This window comes from Astyanax mexicanus, chromosome 11, assembly GCF_023375975.1.
Source record: "Astyanax mexicanus isolate ESR-SI-001 chromosome 11, AstMex3_surface, whole genome shotgun sequence".
Lineage (NCBI taxonomy): Eukaryota > Metazoa > Chordata > Actinopteri > Characiformes > Acestrorhamphidae > Astyanax > Astyanax mexicanus.
In genome coordinates, this window is record NC_064418.1 from 6,833,814 (window position 1) to 6,858,294 (window position 24,481).

Here is a 24,481-nt window from a genome sequence, read left to right on the forward strand (position 1 = left end):
TTTATTTTTAAGGGAAGGGTTATACTTTTAGCTGGACCAGACATGCCTATGGATTAAGGTTGCTTGATATTGAAAAAAAATTGACTGCAATATTTAGTTGTTCTGCAATATATATAATATAAATAATATAATATTTATACATAATGTAAACACTGTGATAATTAAAGCTGCAGAACGTTTCCACATATTTCCCCAGAAATCGATGATTCATCATGACATGCTATGATATACTTCATGTTTTTTCTTCTGTATATAAAATTAATTTTGTTTATAATGAAATAAATAAATCTTCTAATAATATAATTAATGTATTTTGTGTATCAAAGATTGGAGTATAAAAATACATACTGGGCTGATCTATGCAATAGAAATTGAGAACAGTGTGAACTTTCCTTTTGTAATAAGCAGCAAAAAGTAAAAAAAAAAGAAAAGAAAAATGCACAGTACATTATTTGTCCTGCAATGTGAGTGTTGCATATGTGCACATTTTAATGACAATCCTGAAACAATATATTGTGCATTTTATTGTTATTAAGGGTAACAGCATAGCCCTCCCTGCTCCACCAATAAGGGTCTTAAGGCAAGTCAATCGGCTGTGTACCATAATCAAAAATATATTGGCAGGCCTGGTGCCAATTAATGCACTCCCTGAGGTTTTTTTTTTTTTTTTTTTGTTCTTTGCTGTGCATTAATAAGAAGAATTTCAGACTGTTTTTATTCTACAGTGGGTTCATAAAGTGAAAAAAAATGAAGAGTTCCTGACTGAATCGTCTGTTGCTGTCTTGTTGTTGTAGTGAGAGAAAAGAGATGACCCTGTCAACTAGAGTTAGCTTTTAGCCAATAGCTACCTATGGTGTTTCCTCGAGGGGTGCTGCTTTTTCTAGCTGTTGGCCATGCTTTCCCAAGCAGCAACTCACCGAGGGGCACTTTCCACGGCTGGGCTTCCCCATGCGGCACTTCCCCGAGCTGCGCTTCCCCAACGTGAGCTTTCCCTGAGGGATGCTTTCCATGTAGCAGCCGTTTTGCGATAACTAGCAGAGTCTGTCAGTGTTTTGCTTCCTGGGGGAAAGACTGTCTCTGAAAACTCTTTAAGTAAGTCTCCCGAAGTTCTTCACCATGCCGCTTCCGCAGTGTATAATCATTGTAGGGGCGAAATAAAATGAGAAAAGTGTGTTTTTCTTTTTTAATGGAGAACAAAAAGTGTTTGAAAGTCATTGAATGTCCATTCAATGATAAAAAACACATCTCAAAAATGAGAATATCAGTGAAAAGTTACTTTGTATGACAGAGGGAAGCATGAAGTGCTGCACTGCACTGACTTTGATATAACTTTGATATACACCAGCAGATGACATGTCTCTCCAAACCATCACTGATCATCAGTTAATTCTGCATTTCATTTGTAAATCAAAGGAGCAGAGTCTGGAGGAAGAGTGGAGAGACACACAGTACAAACTGCTTGTGGTCTAGTGTGAAGTTTCCACCAATCAGTGATGGTTTGGAGATCCACTGTGTTATACTGTATCAAGTCCAGAGTCAGTGCAGTTTTGTTTTCCCGCAAAATCTTACAGCACTTCATGCTTCCCTCTGCTGACAAAATTTTTTGAGATGCAGATTTCATTTTCCAGCAGGACTTGGCACACTGCCCACACTGCCAAAAGTACCAACTGGTCTTATATTGTATAATATTCTAGTTATCTAAGACACAGATTTTTATTTTTTTTTATTAGCTGTAAGCCAAGTATTATCATCAACAATAAAACACATATAATTAAAATAGATAACTGTGTGAGTAATACTTCTATTTAATATATGAGTTTCTCATTTTGAAATGAATTACTAAAACAAAGTGACTTTTAATTATACTCTTATAAATTTTTAAGATGCAACTGTACAGCTCTGGAAAAAAATAAGAGACTACTTAAAAGTGATGAGTTTCTTTGATTTTACCAAATTGACAACCTCTGGAATATAATCAAGAGGAAGATGGATGATCACAAGCCATCAAATCAAGCTGAACTGCTTGATTTTTTGCACCAGGAGTGTAAAGCATAAAATTATCCAAAATCAGTGTGTAAGACTGGTGGAGGAAGACATGCCAAGATGCATGATGAAAACTGTGATTAAAATCCAGGGTTATTCCACTAAATATTGATTTCTGAACTCTTAGAACTTTATGAATAAATGCTCTAAATGGCAATATTTTTGTTTGGAATTTGGGAGAAATGTTGTTAGTAGTTTATAGAATAAAACAACAATGCTCATTTTACTCAAACATAAACCTATAAATAGAAAAATCAGAGAAACTGAATCACAAACTGAAGTGGTCTCTTAATTGTTTCCAGAGCTATAAAGACAAACCTGATATCAACAGCTGAGTCTCACTGGAGTCAGACACATATTTCAACCTCTGGCAATAACCTGTTCCTTCCTGGCTGACAACAGCTCTACCCTCACTGTTCACGCTTCCTCCTTCTCTCCACTCCCCACGGCTGCGTGACCTCTTTCTCTCACGCTGCACTAGCCGGCACAGCTTGCTAACAGGTGCCCTACCCGGCTAATTAACAGTGTGCATCCCCAAGTGGCTTTGGGACGGCTCATTTGCACACTGCAGGAGCCCTGTCTAATTGCATTTTCAGCAGGCTGATTAAAGCCAAGCCATAAATCACTCGCCGCTGCTGACTTTGAATTGAGCCATCAGGCTCGGCCATGTGACGGCAGCACTAGACTTCCGCCCAGCGTGGCGTCTGTCGGGGCTACACACTCGAGCCCACGAGCCACACGGAGATAATTCAGCAGAGTCTGAGCTTTAAAGACGAGGATGTGCAGAGCCACCTTCTCAGAATTAGACCTTCTCAGTACCGCTGCTGCACAGTGCGGTACTGGTACGTGCGTCATCAATGGACTAAAGAAGACCAACTGCTGCTTCTCTATAGTCGTCCAGCTGACTTCCCTGACTTTATTTTAAAAAGCGTTGTCATTAATTTATTAACTTATTAAATTTCTTCTAGTGACAGATTCTTACTTTGCCTTTGAGTTATGTTTAACTAAACATCTATTGGTACCACTTTAAAATAAGACTACCTTTATAAAGGGGTTATAAATGGTTTACAATTAGTTACAATTAGTTTATTAATGGTTACTAATTAAGTTGTAAATGCCTTAAAAATCATTAATAATCAGTTATAACACATACCTAGAAAGGGCAACAATGACCGGTTGTTTGCCAAATAGTGAACCCACAGCCATCTATATTGTTGCCCTCTCTACGTATGTTTTATAACTGATTATTAAAGATTTTTAAGGCATTTACAACCTAATTAGTAACCATTAATAAACTAATTGTAACCCATTTATAAATCCTTTATAAATGGAGTCGTTTTTTAAAGTGGTACCCATCTATTAAACGCAAAATTATTATTTACCTGAATAGTATAGATTGTATTGATTGTAATAAATGTAATCGTAAACCTGAACCCGAATACTGACTTTAACTTAACTTATTAACTTTTAAAACAAAAAAATAAATAAAAAATAAAAACTGTGCTTAATCCTAAACCTAATTCTATTGGTAACCAATTTTGAGCAGCTAAAAAAAACAATCCATAAGGAAATATTATGATACAATATGATGTGTGCCAAATATGTCTTCTGTTAACAGGCTATTCTTAACGGAGTTTTAAAAGGGTTTATTGCAGATAAATAGATACTTCTGATAAAATAATTAACCATAAAAAGCAATACATAAGACACTATTTGGATACAATATGATGTGTGACGTATATGCCTTCTGTTAACAAGCTATTTTTAACAGAGTTTTAACAGGGTAATAATTAACCATAAAAAAAAAAACAATTGTTGATATTTCACATCAATTCTTACATCAAGAACAGCAAGAATTGCAGCTTTGCTCCTTTTCATTTTTAAGGCATTTAAACCTGATTTTCACATAGTTGTCCAAAGAAAATCATCTTTTACATTCTTGAATTTCACTGTAAGTCTATGTAAAACGATTTTATTCCAGATTCTTTTTATTGGTCCATTCATCATGAAATGTTGACACAATGTGAAGAACATCTGCTGAGAAAACTACTCCAGGTGACTCTCCCTCATGAAGACACTGAGATTAAAATATCAAGAGTGTGCAGATCTGTCCTTAAAGATAAAAGTGATACTTAGAAGGATCTTGAAAAGTTAAAAAGTGGTATATTCTGGTTTTGTTTGCTAAAATGTATTTACTGCATATGTTCCTTTGTAGCTTTAATATTGTCTTCAATATTAAATTTGCAATGAAATAATCTTAAAAAAAGAAAGAAAACACATTGAGAATGAGAAGAAATGTGTCTAAACTGGCACTGACTGGTACTGTACCTGCGCTAAACCTTACATTCACAAACAAACTACAAAAAAACTTAGTTCCACCTTTGCGTGGCCTTGTGTAGAGTCCCCTTACATAGTGCAGATCAAATTGAGATGTTGAATATTTCCAGTTTTCTAGACTGTACCTGAAGAATCTTCTGCTAGAAATCATTAAGTCATACATCTTTAACACTGAGATATCATTTTAATAAGTGCAGCAGTTTTGACAGCCCCATTAAGGGAGATAAAACCAAACAAGAGAAAAGGAATGAGACAGTGGCCATCAGGTAGCTCTTGTGGTGCTTTAGCTGGGGTCCAGAGTTAATGAGGAGAAACCTCTCCAGTCCCTGACACTCAGCCCATTTGAGAAAACGACCACACGAACTCACACAAACAAAACAGGCCGAGGGACCTCCGTGCCTATTAGTCCAAAATCAACATCATTATACCCGTGCACTGATGAACCAGAGGAGACATCCCACACAACCCACACATCTGCTCGGTGAAGAAGATGCTCTTTGAATGTGATAAGTCCATACTGAACAGAATGTACTAATAAACAAGCTCATTATCAGTCTATATTATAACATTAGCCCTAATAGCAAAACAGGGTTTTAAAAAAAAAGTGCTAGACAGTATAGATAATAATAAAACAAGCATCAAATATGCACCCAGAAGTAATTAACCGTCTGGAGAAAAAAATAAAAAATAAAATAAAAATAAAAACTTCATAGATAGTTGTTCCAGAGTTGCGCTTTTGTTTGTCTTTGTGGAGACAATCAATATACTAGAGCATCTAAAAAAAAAAAACTGTGAATATTATTGAAAATTTACTTTACTTCAGTAATTTAGTTAAAAACGTGAAACTCATATCGTCGCTGTCCAATGAAAAACACTTATCTCCAAAACAGCAACTTTACAGGAGAAAGAAAAAACCTTGTAAACTTTGAATGGAAGTCAATGTAAAAAGAGTTTATTCCAGGTCATTTAAAAAAAAAAAGTGTCTATTGGTCCGTTCATCAAGAAATTTTGGCACAGTATAAGGGACAGTTTGTCTGTTCAAATTATGTAGTGAACTAAAAATCGACAAAAATGGAGATAAGTGTTTTTCATAGGACACTGACAACATATTACATAGATGTATTTAGGATTATTTATTTTAAGCGTTTATTTCTTTTGTTGTTGATGATTGAATGAAAACCCAAAAATCAGTGTGTCAGAAATTTTGAATATTATATTAGACAAATTGGTACTTTTGGCAGTGTGGGCAGTGTGCCAAGTCCTGCTGGAAAATGAAATCCGCATCTCCATAAAAGTTAAAAGTCAAAAAAAGGAAGAATGAAGTGCTTTAAGGTTTTTTTGGGGGAAAACAAAACTGCACTAACTTTGAAATAACTTGATAATATAACACAGTGGATCAACTCAAGCCGATGACATGGCTCTCCAAACCATGATTTCATCACTGATCAACAGTACATTTTACATTTCATTTGGAAATCAAGGGAGCAGAGTCTGGAGGAAGAGTGGAGAGAGACACAGTCCAAACTGCTTGAGGTCTACATCGTAAAGTTTCTACAATCAGTGATGGAAATCAGTGTAAAAAGAGTATATTTTAGGTAACTTCTTTCAGAATTTCTATTGGTTTATACAGTACATCGCACAGTGTCAGGGACGGGTTGTGTGTTCAAATTATGTAGCCAACTAAAAATATCTAAAAAAAAAAGAAGATAATTGTTTTTCATTGGACAGCAACTCCCCAGTTTTATCCATTGAAGCAGCATCAGGGAATCTATTTTACAGGAATCCACAGAATGCTGCCCGCAAACTGGATTTTTTTCTTCTTTTTTTCAATTTGGACTGTTTTAATGCCGACACTGCAGTGTGTCACTCTGTTATTTTTGTCCAACTAGGCCAGCAGTGATTTGCAAAGCCATTGCTGCATTACTTTTCGACAATCTCTCAGGTTATTACTTGCAAATACGCTGTGATTCCAATGTTCTCTTGTTTTCATTCCTTCTGTGTTGTCCTGCAGTTTATTGATTTTACAATATTGTCGCATGGAGCTGTCCCAAATCCAAATATCCCCAGTGCTGTTGCCTGGCAATAAAATATCTTAAATAAGGAATCTTGTGCTGTAAGCATTAGTCAGAAGGAAAACAATGTTCAGAAAAGAAAAGCTACTTATTTCCTATTTGTTTGTTGTTTTATTTGCTTTTCTGTTATTTTTTTCTTGCAAGGATACTTGTAGTTTGTGGAAAACTCTGTACATGACTATTTTATAGTTTTGTTGCCTATAAAGACTGTATAATAAAACACCCAGTTAAAAGTGAAGCAGGGAGAAAAAAAATGATGTGTGGAAGTAAAATAGTACACTGCTACACTGTAAATCCAGACATTGTTTGAACTCAAATGATTTAAATAAAATTGGATATTTCTAAACAATACTTAACTATTTTGAGTTAGTTGAACATTTGTGGGCATATATATATATATATATATATATATATATATATATATATATTCAAACTGAGGTCTTTGAGTTGAACCAACTTATAACAATGTAGTATGTAGAGTGTAGTATGTTGCCATTATCTACTTGCATACTGGGTGTGTCCAACAGTTTCTGACATACACTCACCATCAGTGTGTAGTGATTCCCCCCGGGCTACCTTAGAAATAAATCAAGTTCCTTTTTAGTTGTAATTACTTGATGTTTTAATTTATGCTAAGTTTTCGTACCTCATTACTTAAAAAAAATGAGCAAACCAGCTGCCTTAAAAAAGTAAAGTAAACTCAACTTATCCGGTCTTAAAGTATAATAAAAAATAAAAAATAGTGAAATCAACTTCCCCTTTAGTTGTAATACCTTGATGTTGTAAGTTATGCTAACTATGCTAAGTTTTCATTACCCATTACTTAGTTTTTTAAAGGCAACCGGTTTCCCCAATTTTTTAAAGTAAATTTAACTTATCCGGGATTACAATGTACTTGTTTATTGTTTTATTTGCTTTTTTATTCTTTTTTTTTTCTTGAAGGATGTAGTTTGTGGGAAAACTCTGTACATGACTATGTAATAGTATTGCTGCCTATAAATACTGTATAATAAATCACCCAGTTAAGATGAAGCAGGGAGAAAAAAAGGAATATGTGGAAGTGAAATAGGAAATAGTGCTGGAAGGAAGATGGAAGTGAGAGCACTGGAGCTTCAGAGCAGAAGCTATCTTCTGCACCGCTAGCTGCTCTGCTTACACTGGGATTATACACCAGCAGCTTGAGTCAACACTCTGGAGGACCTAAGCCAGCTAAAGGAGACCAGGAGAAGAGCAGATTGCAAACCACACACACACACACACACACACATACACATGCTATATATATATATATATATATATATATATATATATATATACACATGCTCACAGGTGCAAAAAAATCAGGCAGAATGCCACATACTTTCTCTTAGTACATCACAATCAATTTGACAACGAGCGCACGTGCACATTACACATCACACCTGTCATGTTTCCTCCCTCAATTACGCAGAGTATAATGTTAGAATAATAATATTTATAATAATAATAATATGCTACAGTATAACATGCCCATCGAGAAAGTGGTGCAACATTTTATGCATGTTTATATAATCTAGGCTAAGTGGAAACACACTGAATAATTATTTCAGAGAGCCAATGAAATTGTCTGATTAAATTATTTTATTTTACCCAATAATGGCTTACTACAGTGTGTGCGTAAAGGATATTTAATAGGGGTGTGACGAGACACTAATATTACGAGACCAGGCGAGACACGATACTGGGTTCACGATAACGAGACGAGACGATATTTAAAAATAAAATTTTAAAGAAAATGTCAAAAATGAAAAATGGCTTGAAAACTTGGAGTTTTATTTGACAAAATCATATAATGCAAATTTAACAGACTGGTTTCTCTCACACATTGATTCTATAAGAAATAGAAATAAAAAAAAAAAAGAATAAAAAAAAAAACTTTTCTAGGTCTTATATAGTGCAAACAATAAGTGCAAACCACAACCAATCATATTAAGCCTATGTTTTTTGTTTTTTTCTCCTAAATCTCTTGTAATTTAACTATCCATAATCTTAACCAGTCATATTAAGCATATGCTTGAAGTGCAAACAGAGACAGAACATTTTTTTTTTAAATACAGTACAGAGCTAAGGGATTAGTACAGCTGTCTACAACGCATAGGGGCGCTGCACTAAAGGGGGCGCCAAATGAACGCCCCAAATAAATTTTCTCGCAGAAGAAACAGCCAATCAGCTTGCTGGTTCTGTCATTACTAGCGCGGTGGATCTCCCTCCCCCCCGGGGGCGCTAATACTAGTTGCACTCCCGCTGTGTTGCCAGATCCCGCTTAAAATGTCCACACTGAACTATTTTTTTTTTCCCGCGAGACAGGTTAAAGCTTGACGAGAAATATCGTCACGTTTTAATATCGCGAGATATCGTGCCACGAGATCTCGTCACACCCCTAATATTTAATAGTTGTATTTTCAATGCATCGCCTCTAACAAAAACACATCAGAAACATACGTACACCCGAAATGAAAGTGCCGTAGGGGGAACGCACTTTCGTACGCTATGTGCGCTATGTGCATACGCACTTTTAGTACATGAGACCCCAGGTCAGTTCTACCAGAGAGACAGAGAGACAAGCACCTCACACCCACACCCACATGGTAATACACAGCAACATTAATCACGAAACCACTGTCTGTCACATGATATGACTTATCTGTGCTTTAAATAATGATTTCCACGCACAGCACCGTCCAGATCCTCTACAGAGCCAAAGAATGCCAGCATTAAAGCTTTCATCGCTGTGATGAAACGCTCTCAAATTTACCATGCCAGCAGAGCCCGACGTGGCCTTTTATCATTCATTTACTGCTTTCTGCTGATACATATCATATTTACTGCATTAAAGCAGAATTGATGTTTGTCTCAAATGTCATTGCTGTGGCTCCCTGCTGTGAGGCTAGATATAAGTTTAGGGGTCACTTCCCAATGACAAACAGTATTACTGAGGATGCGGCAGACAGATCTGACTCAGGCTATAATTACACCGAGACTACAGGGAGCACAGGAGGGTCAAACTCACTTTCACTTACTCTAAAGAGCGCTCGAAATATTGAACAAAGCTGTGTCTACTGTGTCACCACAGCCCACATTGTTATGCCCCTGCACTTGTTATATATTTGTAAATATATTGTGGGATTGTCAATTAGTAACCCAACACCAGAGGAGGAGACATATTCAGAGAAGAAGTATTATTCTGACTTTAGTGTTTAGCAACAGTGCAGGCATGGGTACTGTATATTTCCACACTATAAAAAAGCACATAAAATTTTCTCTTCTTTAATTTTCTCAAAAATCGACAAAACGATAAACTCTACCATACAGGTATTAAGGAGCAGTAAAGCCGCTCTAGCACTAAAGTACAGCGTTATAAGAGACCACTTCAGTTTCTGAATTCTGAATCAGTTTCTCTAATTTTGCTATTTATAGGTATATGCTTGTGTATAATGAGCATTGTTGTATGTCTGAAATAACAAAAAAAGATGCAGAGCTTTCAGACCTCAAATAATGCAAAGAAAACAAGTTCATATTCATAAAGTTTTAAGAGTTTAGAAATCAATATCTGGTGGAATAACTCTGGATTTTAATCACAGATTTCATGCATCTTGGCATCATGTTCTCCTCCACCAGTCTTACACACTGCTTTTGGATAACTTCATGCTGCTTTACTCCTGGTGCAAAAATTCAAGCAGTTCAGTTTGGTTTGATGGCTTGTGATCATCCATCTTCCTCTTGATTATATTCCAGAGGTTTTCAATTTGGTAAAATCAAAGAATCTTTTTTTTTTTTTTTCCAGAGCTGTATACGAGTGAGGATTACTGGTAGTCTTGTGGTAGGCTTTTAAGAGTAGGTTTACAACATTGTTTGTTCATGCAAAAATGTAGCTTGTACAGAACCCTTTGTACCAGGCATGTATAGTATCCCACATTATGTATACTATTACTCCATTATTACTGTTTACATCCAGCTTTGTCATTTACTGTACATTACATATGAAATACACACAACAGCATCAACAGCACCCGTGAAGCTTCACACATCAATGCTAATAGAGAAACACAGCTCAGAGATTAAACAGCAGAAATGCCAGCCACTCGGGGTCCTGAGGAAAAAGGTTAATTAAAATTGTCTGCAGCCAAAAGTGTTCCCTCAAGCCCTCATGCGTATCTTGCACAAATATGGAGCCCGGAACCGATCCATCCAGTTTCAATATAAGGCTTCTCTAGGCCTAAATGCTACTCCTCTTTAACTCTATAGATCATTTTATTTAACTGCCTGGTTGATTTTAAATGCGTTTTTATGGCCATGTGATCGCCTACATCATGCATAGACTTGCCAAGCTATTGTTATTAACTTAACTAACATGATTCCATTTTAGCTTGCCTCAGCAAGATTAGAATTTTAATTAAAGTTTTTTTTTTCCTCTTCGTTCTTTTTATCAGCAAATTGGTTTGCACTAACTTTGGAGGAGAGTACAGACTGTACGACGCAAAATTGCTGAGTTTTTTATTTATTTATTTTTTTAAGGCAAGAAATCAAGGGGGTGTGCTCCATCGTCCTGACAACACGTGGCAGGAAAATCACAGGGGCGAGCAGACAGTCTGCTCTTTCTTAAGAGTGGTGCTACATCAAGAATGGGGTTTGTGTTCAAGTATGTTTCATAACAGTTCTGGGACGGCAACAATCCAGCCTTCTTCTCTTACACATTCTGGGTACAAATAAAAGGCTTCAAAATCTTATAGCCTCCATTTTTGACGTTGAAAAAAAATGAAGAAAAAAAAAAAAAGTATAAAACATTTTATGGAATACCTCCTCCCTAAGCTCAGATTCAATTTTGCTATTTATAGGTATATGTTTTCAATGTTTCAATGTAACATTGTTGTTTTATTCTTCAGACTACAGACAACATTTCTCCTAAATTCCAAATAAAAATAGTGTAATTTAGAGCATTTATTTGCAGAAAATGGCAGAAATGAAGAAATGTCTGAAATAACAAAAAAGATACAGAACATTCAGACATCAAATAATGCAAAGAAAACTAATTCATATTGATAACCCTGATTTTTAATCACAGCTTTCATCATTTTTATCTTGGCATGTTCTCCTCCACCAGTCTTACACACTGCTTTTGGATAACTTTATGCCTTTACTCCTGGTGCAAAAAAATCAAGCAGTTCAGCTTGGATTGATGGCTTGTGATCATCCATCTTCCTCTTGATTGTATTACAGAGGTTTTCAATTTGGAAAGAGCAGACAGTCTGCTCTTTCTGAAGAGTGGTGCTACATCAAGAATGGGGTTTGTGTTCAAGTATGTTTCATAACAGTTCTGGGACGGCAACAATCCAGCCTTCTTCTCTTAGACATTCTGGGTACAAATAAAAGGCTTCAAATCGTATAGTCTCCATTTTTGACGTTGGAAAAAAAAATGAGGAAAAAAAAAAGAAGTATAAAACATTTTATAGAATACCTCCTCCCTAAGCTGATGGAGCTCTTCAATGTAGAAGGTCCTTGCTTTGTCTATTAAAGCTGTAAAACGCAAGGACACTAGTTCTTCTGAGGCATATGCATAAAGAGTTGCTAAACCCAGAGGATTTAGTGTGAAAATGTGCAGCTTCTAAGTCGTACAGTGTCTATCTCAGCAGATCCTCTATTCAGCCATTCTCTCCCTCCACTGTGCATCTGTCCACTATAAAGTTCCTCAGTCTCCTCTTTTATCCTCTTCCTTTGGACTACCCCCCCCCCCCCCCCCCACACACACACACACACACATCTCAGTCTCTCTGTCTGATTGGCTGTGCTGATGAAAAGACAGACCATGCCTCTGTTGGCATGATGCCTCGGAGAAAAGCTGGCCACCAGTAATCAATAGTTCTTGCTTACTGCTGTCCATGAAGTCACGCACATCTCCAACTTTTAAATACAGCTGGTTTCAGCTGCTTTAGAGTCTGTCTAAACTTCCTCTAAACCTCTAAAGCATGTCTAAAGAATTTTATGCTCTGTATTTAGTTTAACTTTGTTGCTGATACCTAGTAAATGCAATTTACAAGAACAGACTCTTCTTCTTGTAGAACAGTGGTCCATAACAAATGAGTTATTATGTCATATATAGGCATGTCCAGTTTGCATCCATGAAATAAAGCAATGTTCAGCATGTTTAGCTAAGCAATGAATTGGGATGCAAGCAGCGTATATACTGTAGCAGACAGCAGATATATTAATCATCATCATCATCATCATCATCATTAATGAAAAAATAAAAAAGTAGCTGCACCCAGAAAGAATCAACTAACTGAAAGCAATATAAAGTAATTTGGTGGACAGTTGTGACAGACTATCCAGATCATCTTCAGTGACAAATACTTCTTTTTATTTTTCGCACTAAAGGCGCACCTACAGTTAAATACTTTAATTTTCCCAAAAATCATCAGTGCACCTTATAATCTTGAATTTTACCATTCGGGTATTAAGGAGCAGTAAAGGCACTCTGCTGAAACACAGCATTAAACAGGAGTTTCAATTTAGTTCTCCAGCAGTATTAGCATTAGCTGCTATTTGACAGTTCAGAGGTAATTATTGGTCTGTACCCAGCTGCCCAGATAGCCCTGCTGGAGCAACATTAGCATTAGCTGCTAACCACGTTGAGCGCTAGCTCTTTGGCTGTTCAGAGTCGAGCATTATCGACCTGTACCCTGCTGCTGCTAACCCCGGCTAACGCTGCCGGAGCAGAATTAGCATTAGCCGCTAAGCACAGCAATAGATCTTTTGCTCTTCAGAGGTGAGTATTATCGGACTGTAGTCTGCACGTTTTTACCATGTTAAAACAAGCTAGTTGGGATGAACCCTAAAAAACAGGTTTTAGGAGATAAATCTGTGTAGATTAACATCCAGTGTTTGTTTGAATTTTTTTTAAGAATTACAGTTTTGTTTATTTAACTTAGCTTAGCTTTACTGCTGAATTTAGAAGGAAAACTTGGTGACAGCTATGTTCCTACTGCTAGTTACTAGTTACTATTGTCGCATAAAATGTGCCTTATAATCTAATGCACTTTATGTATGAGAATAGACCAGAAAATAAGATATTTATTGATAGTGCACCTTATAATCTAGTGCGCCTTATAGTGCAAAAACTACGGTATCGCTTTCGTCTTGATGGGGAAAACATACAAATTTAAAGTCCTGGTATCATGGTATGCGATGCAACTTTGGTAGGATGCCTTATTAACTTTGGTCTTTATTACAGGCTCTTCTACAACCCAACATTATGTTAATGAGGTCCTGCAACCATGCAGTGGCCCTAACTTTTCTGAAAATGCACCACATTGCTCTATTTTTCTGCAGGACAATCGTCCAGCTTGTCCACATACTGCTGCCATCTCAATAGCTTGCACATATACAGAATGAATTATCACAGAACAACATTAGGAACCTCTACACCTCCATGCCGAGATGTTTGGCATGCTGTATTACACATGCATTACACATTATGTCTGTATGTACAGCTCAATATATAATTATCTTTATCAATTTTTGTGGCTGTCAACCTTTATTATCCTTTCAAATAGCATTGCAATCTAACACTTCCTTCTAAATGCAACTATTTATGTAACGATGTGTTTAAATCACTTTTAAATCACACTATTTTACCCTTGCTTTGAAAACTTGCTTTGATTAAAAATATGTTCTGCTGTAGATGAAAAGCAGTGTTTCCCACACACAGGCAACACAGCGTAGCAGTGCATCCAGATATACAGCAGTTTATGTAAACATACTGTATTTCAACCCCTTCTTTTTTATCTCTCTGCCTCGCCGTCACGAAAAGCTTCATTTTTCTCTGGTTTTCTGTGCATTTCACGGCCACTGGCCGAGCTCAAAGCTTAGTGGAGTACAGTCGGGCGAACTGGCTTTATGGGGACATGCTTTTGTAGTTGGGTGTTATTTTTGACACATGCTTAACCCCTCTGTGTCACAGATAATGGTTTAGATAGATTCATAAAATGTTTGAACCATATTTCTGTGCTATACTATTACAAAGATATTAACAGAAAAAAAGCAATATGTAACATGCAAATCCAGGAAAAGGAAAAATTGTGTTTATATGTAATAGTAAAGGGCTATTTTTCACATGTCACACATTAAACCAGAGATTCAACCAATCAGCTCATTATATTATAATTCAATAAGACATACGTGTGCTATAAGCACATTTCCTGTAAGGTGTCCGAGTTCTGTTCTCTGACGCAGAACTCTTAGGCAGCATTTGTTTGGTAGAAGGTCTATGGGATGGAGTTCCAGTAGGCTTCCATAAAAAGGGTCTCATTATAAAAGAACATCACTTCTATAGCATTGAAATTACACTCTGCACAATGCAAGGGGCCTGCTGACTCTTTAAATTGATTTTCATATGGAGCTCCAGCAGAGGGTAATTCCATTTCCATATGAGCTTGTGTGGCACTCTGCTCACTCAATTAATCACATAATACGATCAATTTCTGCTCAGAAAGAAGTCATACACCAGCAATTTCCCACGAGAACAAGTTAGCATGTCTTTAATAAGAACGTCTCAGTTATATTACATGATGTGTTTTGTAGAAAAAAAGAGGACTGAAATACGGAGGAGAATATGTAAAGAAGAAGAAAGGTTTTCAATATCTCATATTTATAACCACAGGAGGGAAAAAAGAACTGTATGGTTATGCCTGGAGCTCTCCATACTTGAAGACACAAGAAGCTGCTGTGTTATTGTGTGTTTTTTTTTTCCAGAGAGTGAAGAGAAAAAAATGAAATTGGTTTTAACAGCCGGCATGTTTTCAGAATGGTGTCTTTTCTTGGCGCCAGCACTGGCTTTAATAGGGAAAATGGAGGAATGAACTGAGAGGCATGTTGAAAACATCAATAGTTTGATTACAACCAGGGTTCAACAATATAAATTCTGATATTTGTTCGCATATCTGCTGATGCCGATACAGAAATGTGTAAAGGACTGAGTAGAAGAAGAGATAACAAGAGCTAAACAAGAAGCTAACGCTTATTTAAGAGTCTAATATATATCTAATATAGATTTATTAGAATAAAAGTGCTAGCATCATTTAGTGCATTTATCATTTGGCCTGAGATTACTAACTATTAAAAAACGATTCAGCATTAGATTCTAGACTAACGCTGCTCTGGAAAACGCAACTTGGACTGTCTCTAATTCCACTATATCTACCTGTATTTGCTTTTAAACATATATGGAACATCCACATAAATAAACATATATTTAAAAAAAACAGCATTGGATGCTTTATTTTAACATTTGAGTTAAAACTAAAACTAAATAACTAAATCATCCATATAGTATACCATCCATATAATGTTTCTTACTTTTGTTGCTTAAAATGTGTTTTTGCGCCTTTTGTATGGAAATAGATCAGAAAATAGACATTCATTGATAGTGCGCTTTATATTACAATGCACCTTATAGTCTTTAAAATACACATTTAAAAGCACATTTAAAAAAAAACATCATCATGGATAATTATTGTATAGTATTTGGGCAACAAATACTGTCTATTAAAAGACAATCTATAAATATCTATAAATATCTTGATATAAATTTTGTACCGTATTGCTCAGCACTACATGGTAGAAAGGGGGATACCAATATATTTTAAATACCTTTACATACAAACAGTATGTTACAAATTTGGATGTCAAACTTGATAGTAGTATCCATTCCCAATGTGAACACCTGATAGATTCTGTTTTTTTTTTTTTTTTTTTCGAGCAATTATCAGCCAATTCTGATATCATCAAACATCACTGATAGACCATATCATATCTCTGCGTGAGCCTCTGTATGTTTCAGGTGCATTCGGCCATGGCTAAGTGCTTGCGTAAACAAATGTCGGGCTAAGCAGTATTTTTAGCTCACTCCATATGTCAACCTGTTCTACCATGAAGCTGCTGCGGCTGTTGGCACAGCAACGTCTCACAGGTGCCCGAGACGCAGCTGTCCGAGCAAAGGCTGCAGCTTCACGTTCATCTGCCAGCTAAAGAGAATGAAATTCATATTGTGGTGTGAATGATAACACTCGTACCGCAGCTACTCATCCTTCCTTTCCAAACACAAAAGCTAACTAATGTCTCACTGCTACTACTGCTGCTGCTGCTGTGGAGGAAGTGAATGCAGAGCGCCATCACTATCATACTGACCCAGTTCAGGTGCAGATTTTACATTAAAATACATTAAATTAATAAATAATAAAAGAAAAAATACTTGCTGAGCTCATCTTTAATAGAACTTATTGTACAGCAAGGACCTGCAATATGCTGATGCCCAGCAGTATGCAGAAAACCCAACCTTGGAGCTCCAGATTGTTTTGCATATTAAAACCACTGAACTTCCTTTTCCTTTTGTCAGGAGTAAGTGCAATGTCCACTATCAAAAGTATAAAAAGATAAAGTAAATAAATATAGCATATATATATATACAGGTCCGGGAATTGAAGTCCTCTTTGTTACTGATTCACAGTTTCTTCAGTTTCTTCAATGAGCTCATTATATAATATTCATCCATTATTTACAGTAAATGGTGTTATTGTAGTTTTATTATCACCAGATTTGATCCATAAATTCCTAGTACCTAATTGGAATCAACATATAAAGCAAATCTGTAGTGTATTCACTCACTCACTCACTTACTTAACATCAATAATTTGCATTATTAACATAATCGTATAGTTCATACTGTAATACACTGTACCGTGAGCATTGCAAAAGTATGCCCAACATTTTTTAAATGAATGTATAAACGTATGTATGAAATTCCAATGCAGACGCTTTAACTCTACATTTTTACTAAATATTTCCAGTGCCTGTATTAAAGTTACTCAATCTGTGTGAACTGTAATCACCACATTCAGTTTTAACCCAAGTACATTAAGTTGATGGTCCATGAAAGATGTATTGGAAGATATATTCTATATATTATTCAATTATTTAAATGTAGGTAATTATTTTAAAAAAAATCTACTTTTAAATGGGATATTTAATTAAGTTGAATTTCCTGCGGTTGCCACTGGTCTAATGTATTTAAGCCTTTAAATATACAGTGTTTAGTACCTTAACTACATTTAACCTTTTATTGGTTCAATAAAACGCAACTCAATGAGTTGCATCAAATCTAAGTTAAATAAACATAACTTATGAACAGCTATCATGGTTAGTTAACAAGTGAGGAAAACACTTTAACTTGTATCCTTGAAAAACACTGACATGCCAAAGGTCATGGGAAAGCAGTACGTAAACCTGTACCTTAGAGATGGCTTGGAATGCTCACACTTGTAAGTAAGTAAGTTCACGACATGTGAGGTGTTATCTTGTAAGTGGGGTTGATTACCAGTCAGTGTGTCCTGATAGTGGGCGCCAGATGGATTGGATATTCCATTTCTGAAGCCTGTGTGGGCATTTGACATTTCCATAATTCCTTGATTTAATAAAAGTCATTACCACCCACAGTGGACAGAGCAGTCAGTAGTAATGATCGTAAGTGTAGTAGATTCAACATGCATATCCTACAGGTCAGTGCAACATTCCTTAGCATCCATTGGACATAATGCTTCATAAAGTCCTGTCCTTTGACATCTGGCATGTCAGTTTTTTTTTTTTTCATGCTTAAATAAATGTATCTGTTAATAGCATTTCAAACTTGTACCACTGAATAATTTACAGTAAGAGAATAAATTCCCTTGAAACAAAGCAAGTGTTGATTAGGAGCCAGTGTTAAAACATGGATGCACAAGCCGTTTACTCCACCCTTATTAAAACAACTTTTTGATTTTGCAAGTAGTGTTGTACGAGTGAGATTAAATATTTACAGGATCAGTCGGCACAACACCGCGTGGAGCAAGACATCATGCAGTGTGTTCCCAAAATAAACGCAGCTCGCTGGATGAGCGAGACAATTAGCCTGTTGGGATCGCTGATGCTAAAGTGTAAGTCAGACGACAAGCTTTGATTAAACACAATGCCCTCCAACCAGGACAAATTAGAATGCATGTGTTTAACAGTTTAACTGCTCCAGTGATTCAGGGCCAGTCGGTTTATTTGTGCAGTCTGTTATTACACTGACAGCCTGGCCACTGACTCACATTATTGACTATTGACTCAAGCTGATTTGTTATGTATTCTTAATGTCTTTTCTCAAACATATAACCTCCTGCCTCATGCACCTTTACTTTGCTCTCACACCAGGGCTGGACTGGTAATCTGGCGTACCGGGCAAATGCCCGGTGGGCCGACAGTCCTCAGTGGCTGATGCTGATTTTTTTCTTCCTTTTTTTCTAAGAGACCGGCCCACAAGTTAGAGGGGGTCTCTCTCTCTCGCTCCCTCGCTCGCCTCCTATTCACGCACGCTCTCTCTCTCTCTCTCTCTATTTGACTGTCTCTCTCTCTTTTTCTCGCTCTTTCTCTTTTTCTCTCTGTCTCTCGCTGATATTTCTTAAAAAGAACACTAAAATGCATCCAGTAATAAGGAAAAAATATTTGTAGTTAAAATAATGCTGTTGTTTTTGTTTTTAGTAAAGAGCCACAATCATGCAATCATTGTTTGTTTGTTCTACATAGATCAAAAGATCCTCTTATGGTGAGAGTAGGAGTGACCCCTGGTTTTAAGCATTTAATAAAAGAGCTCGAGCCCCGTTACAACATTCCATCCCAAAAAACAAAACATGATTATAATAAAGTTTGATTTTTATTATGAAGTTGATAATGGTAAGGCTATAAAGAATGCCCTGTTTGTAGCCTGATATAAATACATGTTATAGCTGTTTAAAGGAGGAAGCACCTTTAACCTGAAAAAATAGAATTGAACTGTTGTATCACAGAAATAAAAAAAATACATATTAGAGATGATTTCAATAAAAAAGATAAAAAATCAATTGGATTACACAGAGCAGACAAAAATGGCGGAGTTAATAATAGACAATAAACTTCTTATATTTAATCTGCTGATGATACATTATGCTTCTCTGTAACCCCACATACATAAATTACAAGTTGGTTGTGCTCCACAAATTATGAGGGGCCGGTCTAAACCAAAAATGCCAGGGCCGATTTTTTGTCCCAGTCCAGCCCTGTCTCACACCAACACTTTTTTTCACACTGAAGCCTCGTCATTGACAAACTTAGCACACTTCTTCACAAGCTGCGACCACAGGGACGGTGCAGACTCACAATTATTAAAACAGAGTGCACCACAGGTTCAGTTAAGCGATCATATAAGTATGTGTTTGGGGACTCAATGTCGAGTCCTCTCCCCACACACACACATACACATACACACTCAGCCTCACATACACACTCGGCCTCACATACACCTCCCCAAACACACACATTTAATACACCCATTTGGCACCAAGGACAGCTCCAGAGAGGACGCTAACATATTCTCTCTCACTCTCGTCAAGTGACACACACACACACACATAAGCACCACAAGCACACACACACACTAGAACACTGCTTCTGGGCATGAATCTATTACGGCTCCTGCTGCTGACATTTGAGAATGAGATTCAGAGGATTCCCTTCATTATGGCACTTAACACCTCGAAGGACCGGCTCCACTGAGAACGGCACAGTGCATAATTCATCACAGTGAGCTTCAGTAAAACTAAACACACACAGCTCCCAGCCAACATACATTAGCAACGACCTGAGAGCCACACTGAGAGCTCCGGCTGCACTGTTCCTCTTACAGCAGCCCAGGATTCCAATAGCGCTGATCTGAGCTCAGCGACACAGAGACCCATGTTGATCTTGTTCATGAACTGCATTATTAGCACAGACAGACACACACACAGAGGCCACCATAGAGCAAGCAAGAGAGAGAGAGAGAGAGTGAAAGAGAGAGAGAGAGAGAAGGAGAGAGAGTGAAAGCAATCAAGTGTTGCATTATCATTAACATCCAAAGTATTAAAGAACTTAAAGTCCAGCTTTTCCTGAAGTAACATCAGATTAATGCTGCCATCCTCCATGAAAGAGACAGATAATGAAAGTCAGACACCCACACATAGAAAGAGGAGACATGCAGATAGACAGACAGTTCAGTGAGAAAGACAAACAGAGATAGAAAAAGACAGAAAAAGAGCAACACAGGAATAGAGGAATAGACAATCAGGAACAAAACAAACAGACAGCCAGAAATAGAGAAAGAAAGTGAGACATACACACACAGAGAGAGAAATAGAATAAAAGCAAGACACAGACAAGGACACACAGAGAGACCCATGAGCAAGCGAGAGAGAGAGATAGAGAGAGAGAGAGAGAGAGAGAGAGAGAGAGAGAGATGCCGACAGGCCTATATGGAGAAAGAGGGACAAAACAGACGAACATTGAAAGATTCAGACAGAAATATAGAAAGGGAGTGAGAAAGAAAAAGAGACAGAAGAACAAAAATAGAGATATAACCATAGAGAAAGACATGCGGACAGAAATTGAGGAAGGTATTGACATGAAGAGAAAGAGACAGACAGTACTTAAGAGTGAGAGACTTACAGAGACAGACAGACAGACAGACAATAATAGAGGGACAAAAAGACAGAAAGACACATGAGAGTGAGAGACAGACAGAAATAGAAAGAGAGAGCAGTCTCCATAGTTGTATTCACATCTATTGTTGAATTAAGTACAAGAAACAAATTACTGTAACACCAGATAGATGGGGGGTCCACCCCATAGAATGCCACTCAGGCATGATGAGCAAAACCAAAATATAATACAACCCAATATAACCCAACCTACAGTACACCTAGCATCCTGTGTGGAAAGGGTGCTAATTCCTGGATCGTATCTCAATATACGTCCTTGAGTGTTTTTGTCTGACGTAATCTTACACTGCCAAAGTTGCATTTCAAGGAATGCTTGAGGAATGCGTTTACCAAAAAATTACCAAAAATGACCAAAAATGGCCATAATTAAGTGTTTACCAAAAAGATGTGTTTTTGCTCTACTTTAAAAAACTGTGAATGCTTTGATTGGTGACTCGCTGAGAAAAACAAGAGAAAATATATAGCATTTATTGGAAATTTAGTGTTGTTTTCAAAATTTCAAGCTTTTAATCTCTTGTATTTTAGGTGAACAGTGCATCTGGTTCTGCTTTCGAACAATCTGGTGAGAAATGAGTAGTAAAGTTGCCAAATCTCAGTTCAATTGGTTTGCTTTATTAGCAAGTATTAGCTAGCTAGACTGGTTAGCTTTGGATAATAGATAAAAGCAGATTTATCATTAGAATTTACAATCGATAGTACTTTTGATTAACACAATAAAATAACAAAAAGTAGAAAAGTAAATCCAGTCTTGGTGGTGTCCTTTTAGTAGTGAGAAACACAACACCTCCTGGAGCTCTACCATCCTGGAAAAGTCAGGTCTAACACACCTGTGTCTATGAAGGCCTTAATTACCTGAATCAGGTGTGTGAGATTAGGAGGAGTGGAAGAGTGGGAGTGTGGGGGCGTGGTAAACTCTTCAGGGTGGTATAAAGAGATCTTTAGGACCAGGAATGAGCACCCTGTACTCTACTGTATGGTCGTGCTCTGTGTGTAGCCTCTCTCTGACCTGTCCTTCATCATCATTACCCTGCAGCAGCTGACCACAGTGTGCTCCTCAGTGTAGGTGTGAACTCACTCTGCTCTGCTGTAATGGTAGATAGAGCATCACTATCACTAGATGGAGATAGAGATCATTATGGAGTGTGAATGTTTAGTGTAATAGTGTGTGTGTGTGTGTGTGTGTGTGTCTGTGTGTGTGTGTGTTAGTCTTGTGTTTAGTAGTCCATCCAGCATTTTCTTCTCTTTCTCCAAACTGGGTTTGTTTGGAACACACATAGCGAACGGGTCAGTACACAAAGCCTACACAGCGCTCTACCTCCACCTGCCGTTCTGCCTGAAGAAGCAGCTGATCCCCCTCGAGCAGAGACGACCACCAGGACCACCACCACACCATGTTCACGTTCAGGTTCAGCTTTCAATAGCAGCAGCTGCTGCTTCTTCTTCAGCCAGAGCACATCAACTTTTAATCTACAGTATGAAAGTGATGGATGATCATTTTTGGCTATAGGCTGCCTATAGAACCATTGTGTGGACAGGACTTCATGCACGAGTTGCATGAGTGTGTGCGTGCATGAATGCACGAGTGTATGTGTGCATGTGTGTGTGTGTGTGTGTGTGTGTGTGTGTGTGTGTGTTGAATGTCTGAACTGCAGAGTCCAGCCCCTGCAACACTTTTGCAGCTCAGCCTGCTCGCGAGCCCCCAAGTGCAGACCACCAGCCTGCATCGCTCTCCAAACCGAGGCTCGCGGACCTCCCAAAACAAAAAGCAAAAGAAAGCGAGCGCTTTCTCTCAACCGAGACGTGCCCAACCTACAAAACACCGCTGGACACACGCGCGCACACAACCATACACACACACACACACACAGTCTCGTGCCCACTCCAGAGCTCCATCCAGCTCAGTTCACACGCTGCCGCCACCCCATGTATCGTGCACCCACTCACTCCGTCCCCATCCGTCCGTTACCTGCACTGCCGCTGATGAGCAAGCCGAGGACGCACACGAGCCCCCCAAACATGATGCTTGATGCTTCTCCTGGTCCCTGTCCTGGTACTGTTCCTGTTCTCCACCCGCGTGCTGATGATGAGAGAGCCGGATGCGCAGTCAGTGCTTGGAGAAAAGAAACGCAGCACTCTTCTTCTCTCTTCTCTCCTTCTTTTTTCCCCCTTCTTTTTCTCCCGTTATTTTCGTGTTCTGTTTCTCCTCCTACTTCTCCTCCAGCTGCTTCTTCACCTTCTTCTTTTTCTTGTTCTCTTTTTCCCTTCTTCTTCTTCGTAATCTTCCTTTTCTCTCCCCCTCCCAGCTGCTCTAGCTAAGTCTCAGCTCTGAGTCTCTCTCTCTTTCTCTCTCTCTCCTTCGCGAGCGAGCGCGCGCGCTCTCTCTCTCTCTACCTCGCACGCACACACGCACGCTGGCTCGCGCGCTTGCTCTCTCGCGTCCTGAGCTCGAGGAGCAAGCAAAAGCCTCAGCAGCACCGCCTCAGAGCCTCAGTGCAGCAGCAAGCAGGACAGCGCGCGCTCGCTCGCTCACACAGTCAGTCGGAGTCGCTGAAACGCGCGCGAGCGGTCGTGTGTGAGCGTTGGAAGCGCAGGCAGTGAGGGAGTGAACTGCACTGACTGACTGACTGAGAGAAAAAAAAAACTCTGAGCGTGAGCGAGGCTGCAAGGCAAAATGTAGCCTATTAGAAAAGAGTGTGTGTGGTCAGTCAGAGCTGGACAGTATTAAATGACTATGGCTATTGTGCAAGTTTAATATCCCAATGGTTTGGCAAATATCAGAATATTTGCATATGTACTGCGAGTTTCTATAAACTCATCTCATGAAATATCTTAAATAATCACAATCTGTATCCTCACCTTATGATGTTGAGGCCACCTGTGGTAAAATCAAATCATTTGATGCTACCCCTTTGGCATAACAGCCTATGTCAAAAGTGTGACTTAAAGAAGAAGTCCAGTCCAGTGTATAAAAAAACAGCACTTTTAGCCAATGCTCCCATCAAGCGTACAATGAAAGCAATAGGGTAATAGCATTTTCATGCAAATAATATTTACATATATTCATATTTGCATTTGTACACTATTAAACAACACATAAATCAACAAATTGCAAAATGAATTCAGTGGAAATGCAGAAACTTTTGCTAATCCTCTGTCTTCATTATTTCATTCACTTTGTAAAATTTACCAGATCCACAAGCACTGAAACAGCCCAAAAGCTTGATGCTACCTCTACCATGCTTAACAGTTGAAACGGTGTTGCAGGGGATGAAGGCTTAACATTTTCTCCTGATCTATTTTTTGCACTTGAGTTGTTAAGACTACAATGCAAATATGTAATGTCAATTAAACAGAATATTTACAACAACAAATGAATGAGGACATTGTCATCATCAGTTATATTGATAACTT

The 24,481-nt window shown here is 37.9% G+C and overlaps 1 protein-coding gene across 3 annotated transcripts in view; it reads right to left on the minus strand.

The window, feature by feature from the left end:
* Positions 1 to 23,676, minus strand: part of ncam2 (neural cell adhesion molecule 2) — a 317,305-nt gene extending 293,629 nt beyond the window's left edge. For 2 of the 3 annotated variants that reach the window (XM_007227883.4, XM_007227882.4), the window contains exon 1: positions 23,037 to 23,675. In XM_007227883.4, the coding sequence (XP_007227945.2) occupies positions 23,037 to 23,088 (52 nt within the window). In that variant the 5' untranslated portion in view covers positions 23,089 to 23,675. Of the gene's footprint in view, positions 1 to 23,036 lie in introns of all 3 variants that reach the window. The other variant, XM_007227884.4, reaches the window with a different exon arrangement.
* Positions 23,677 to 24,481: the final 805 nt, after the last annotated feature.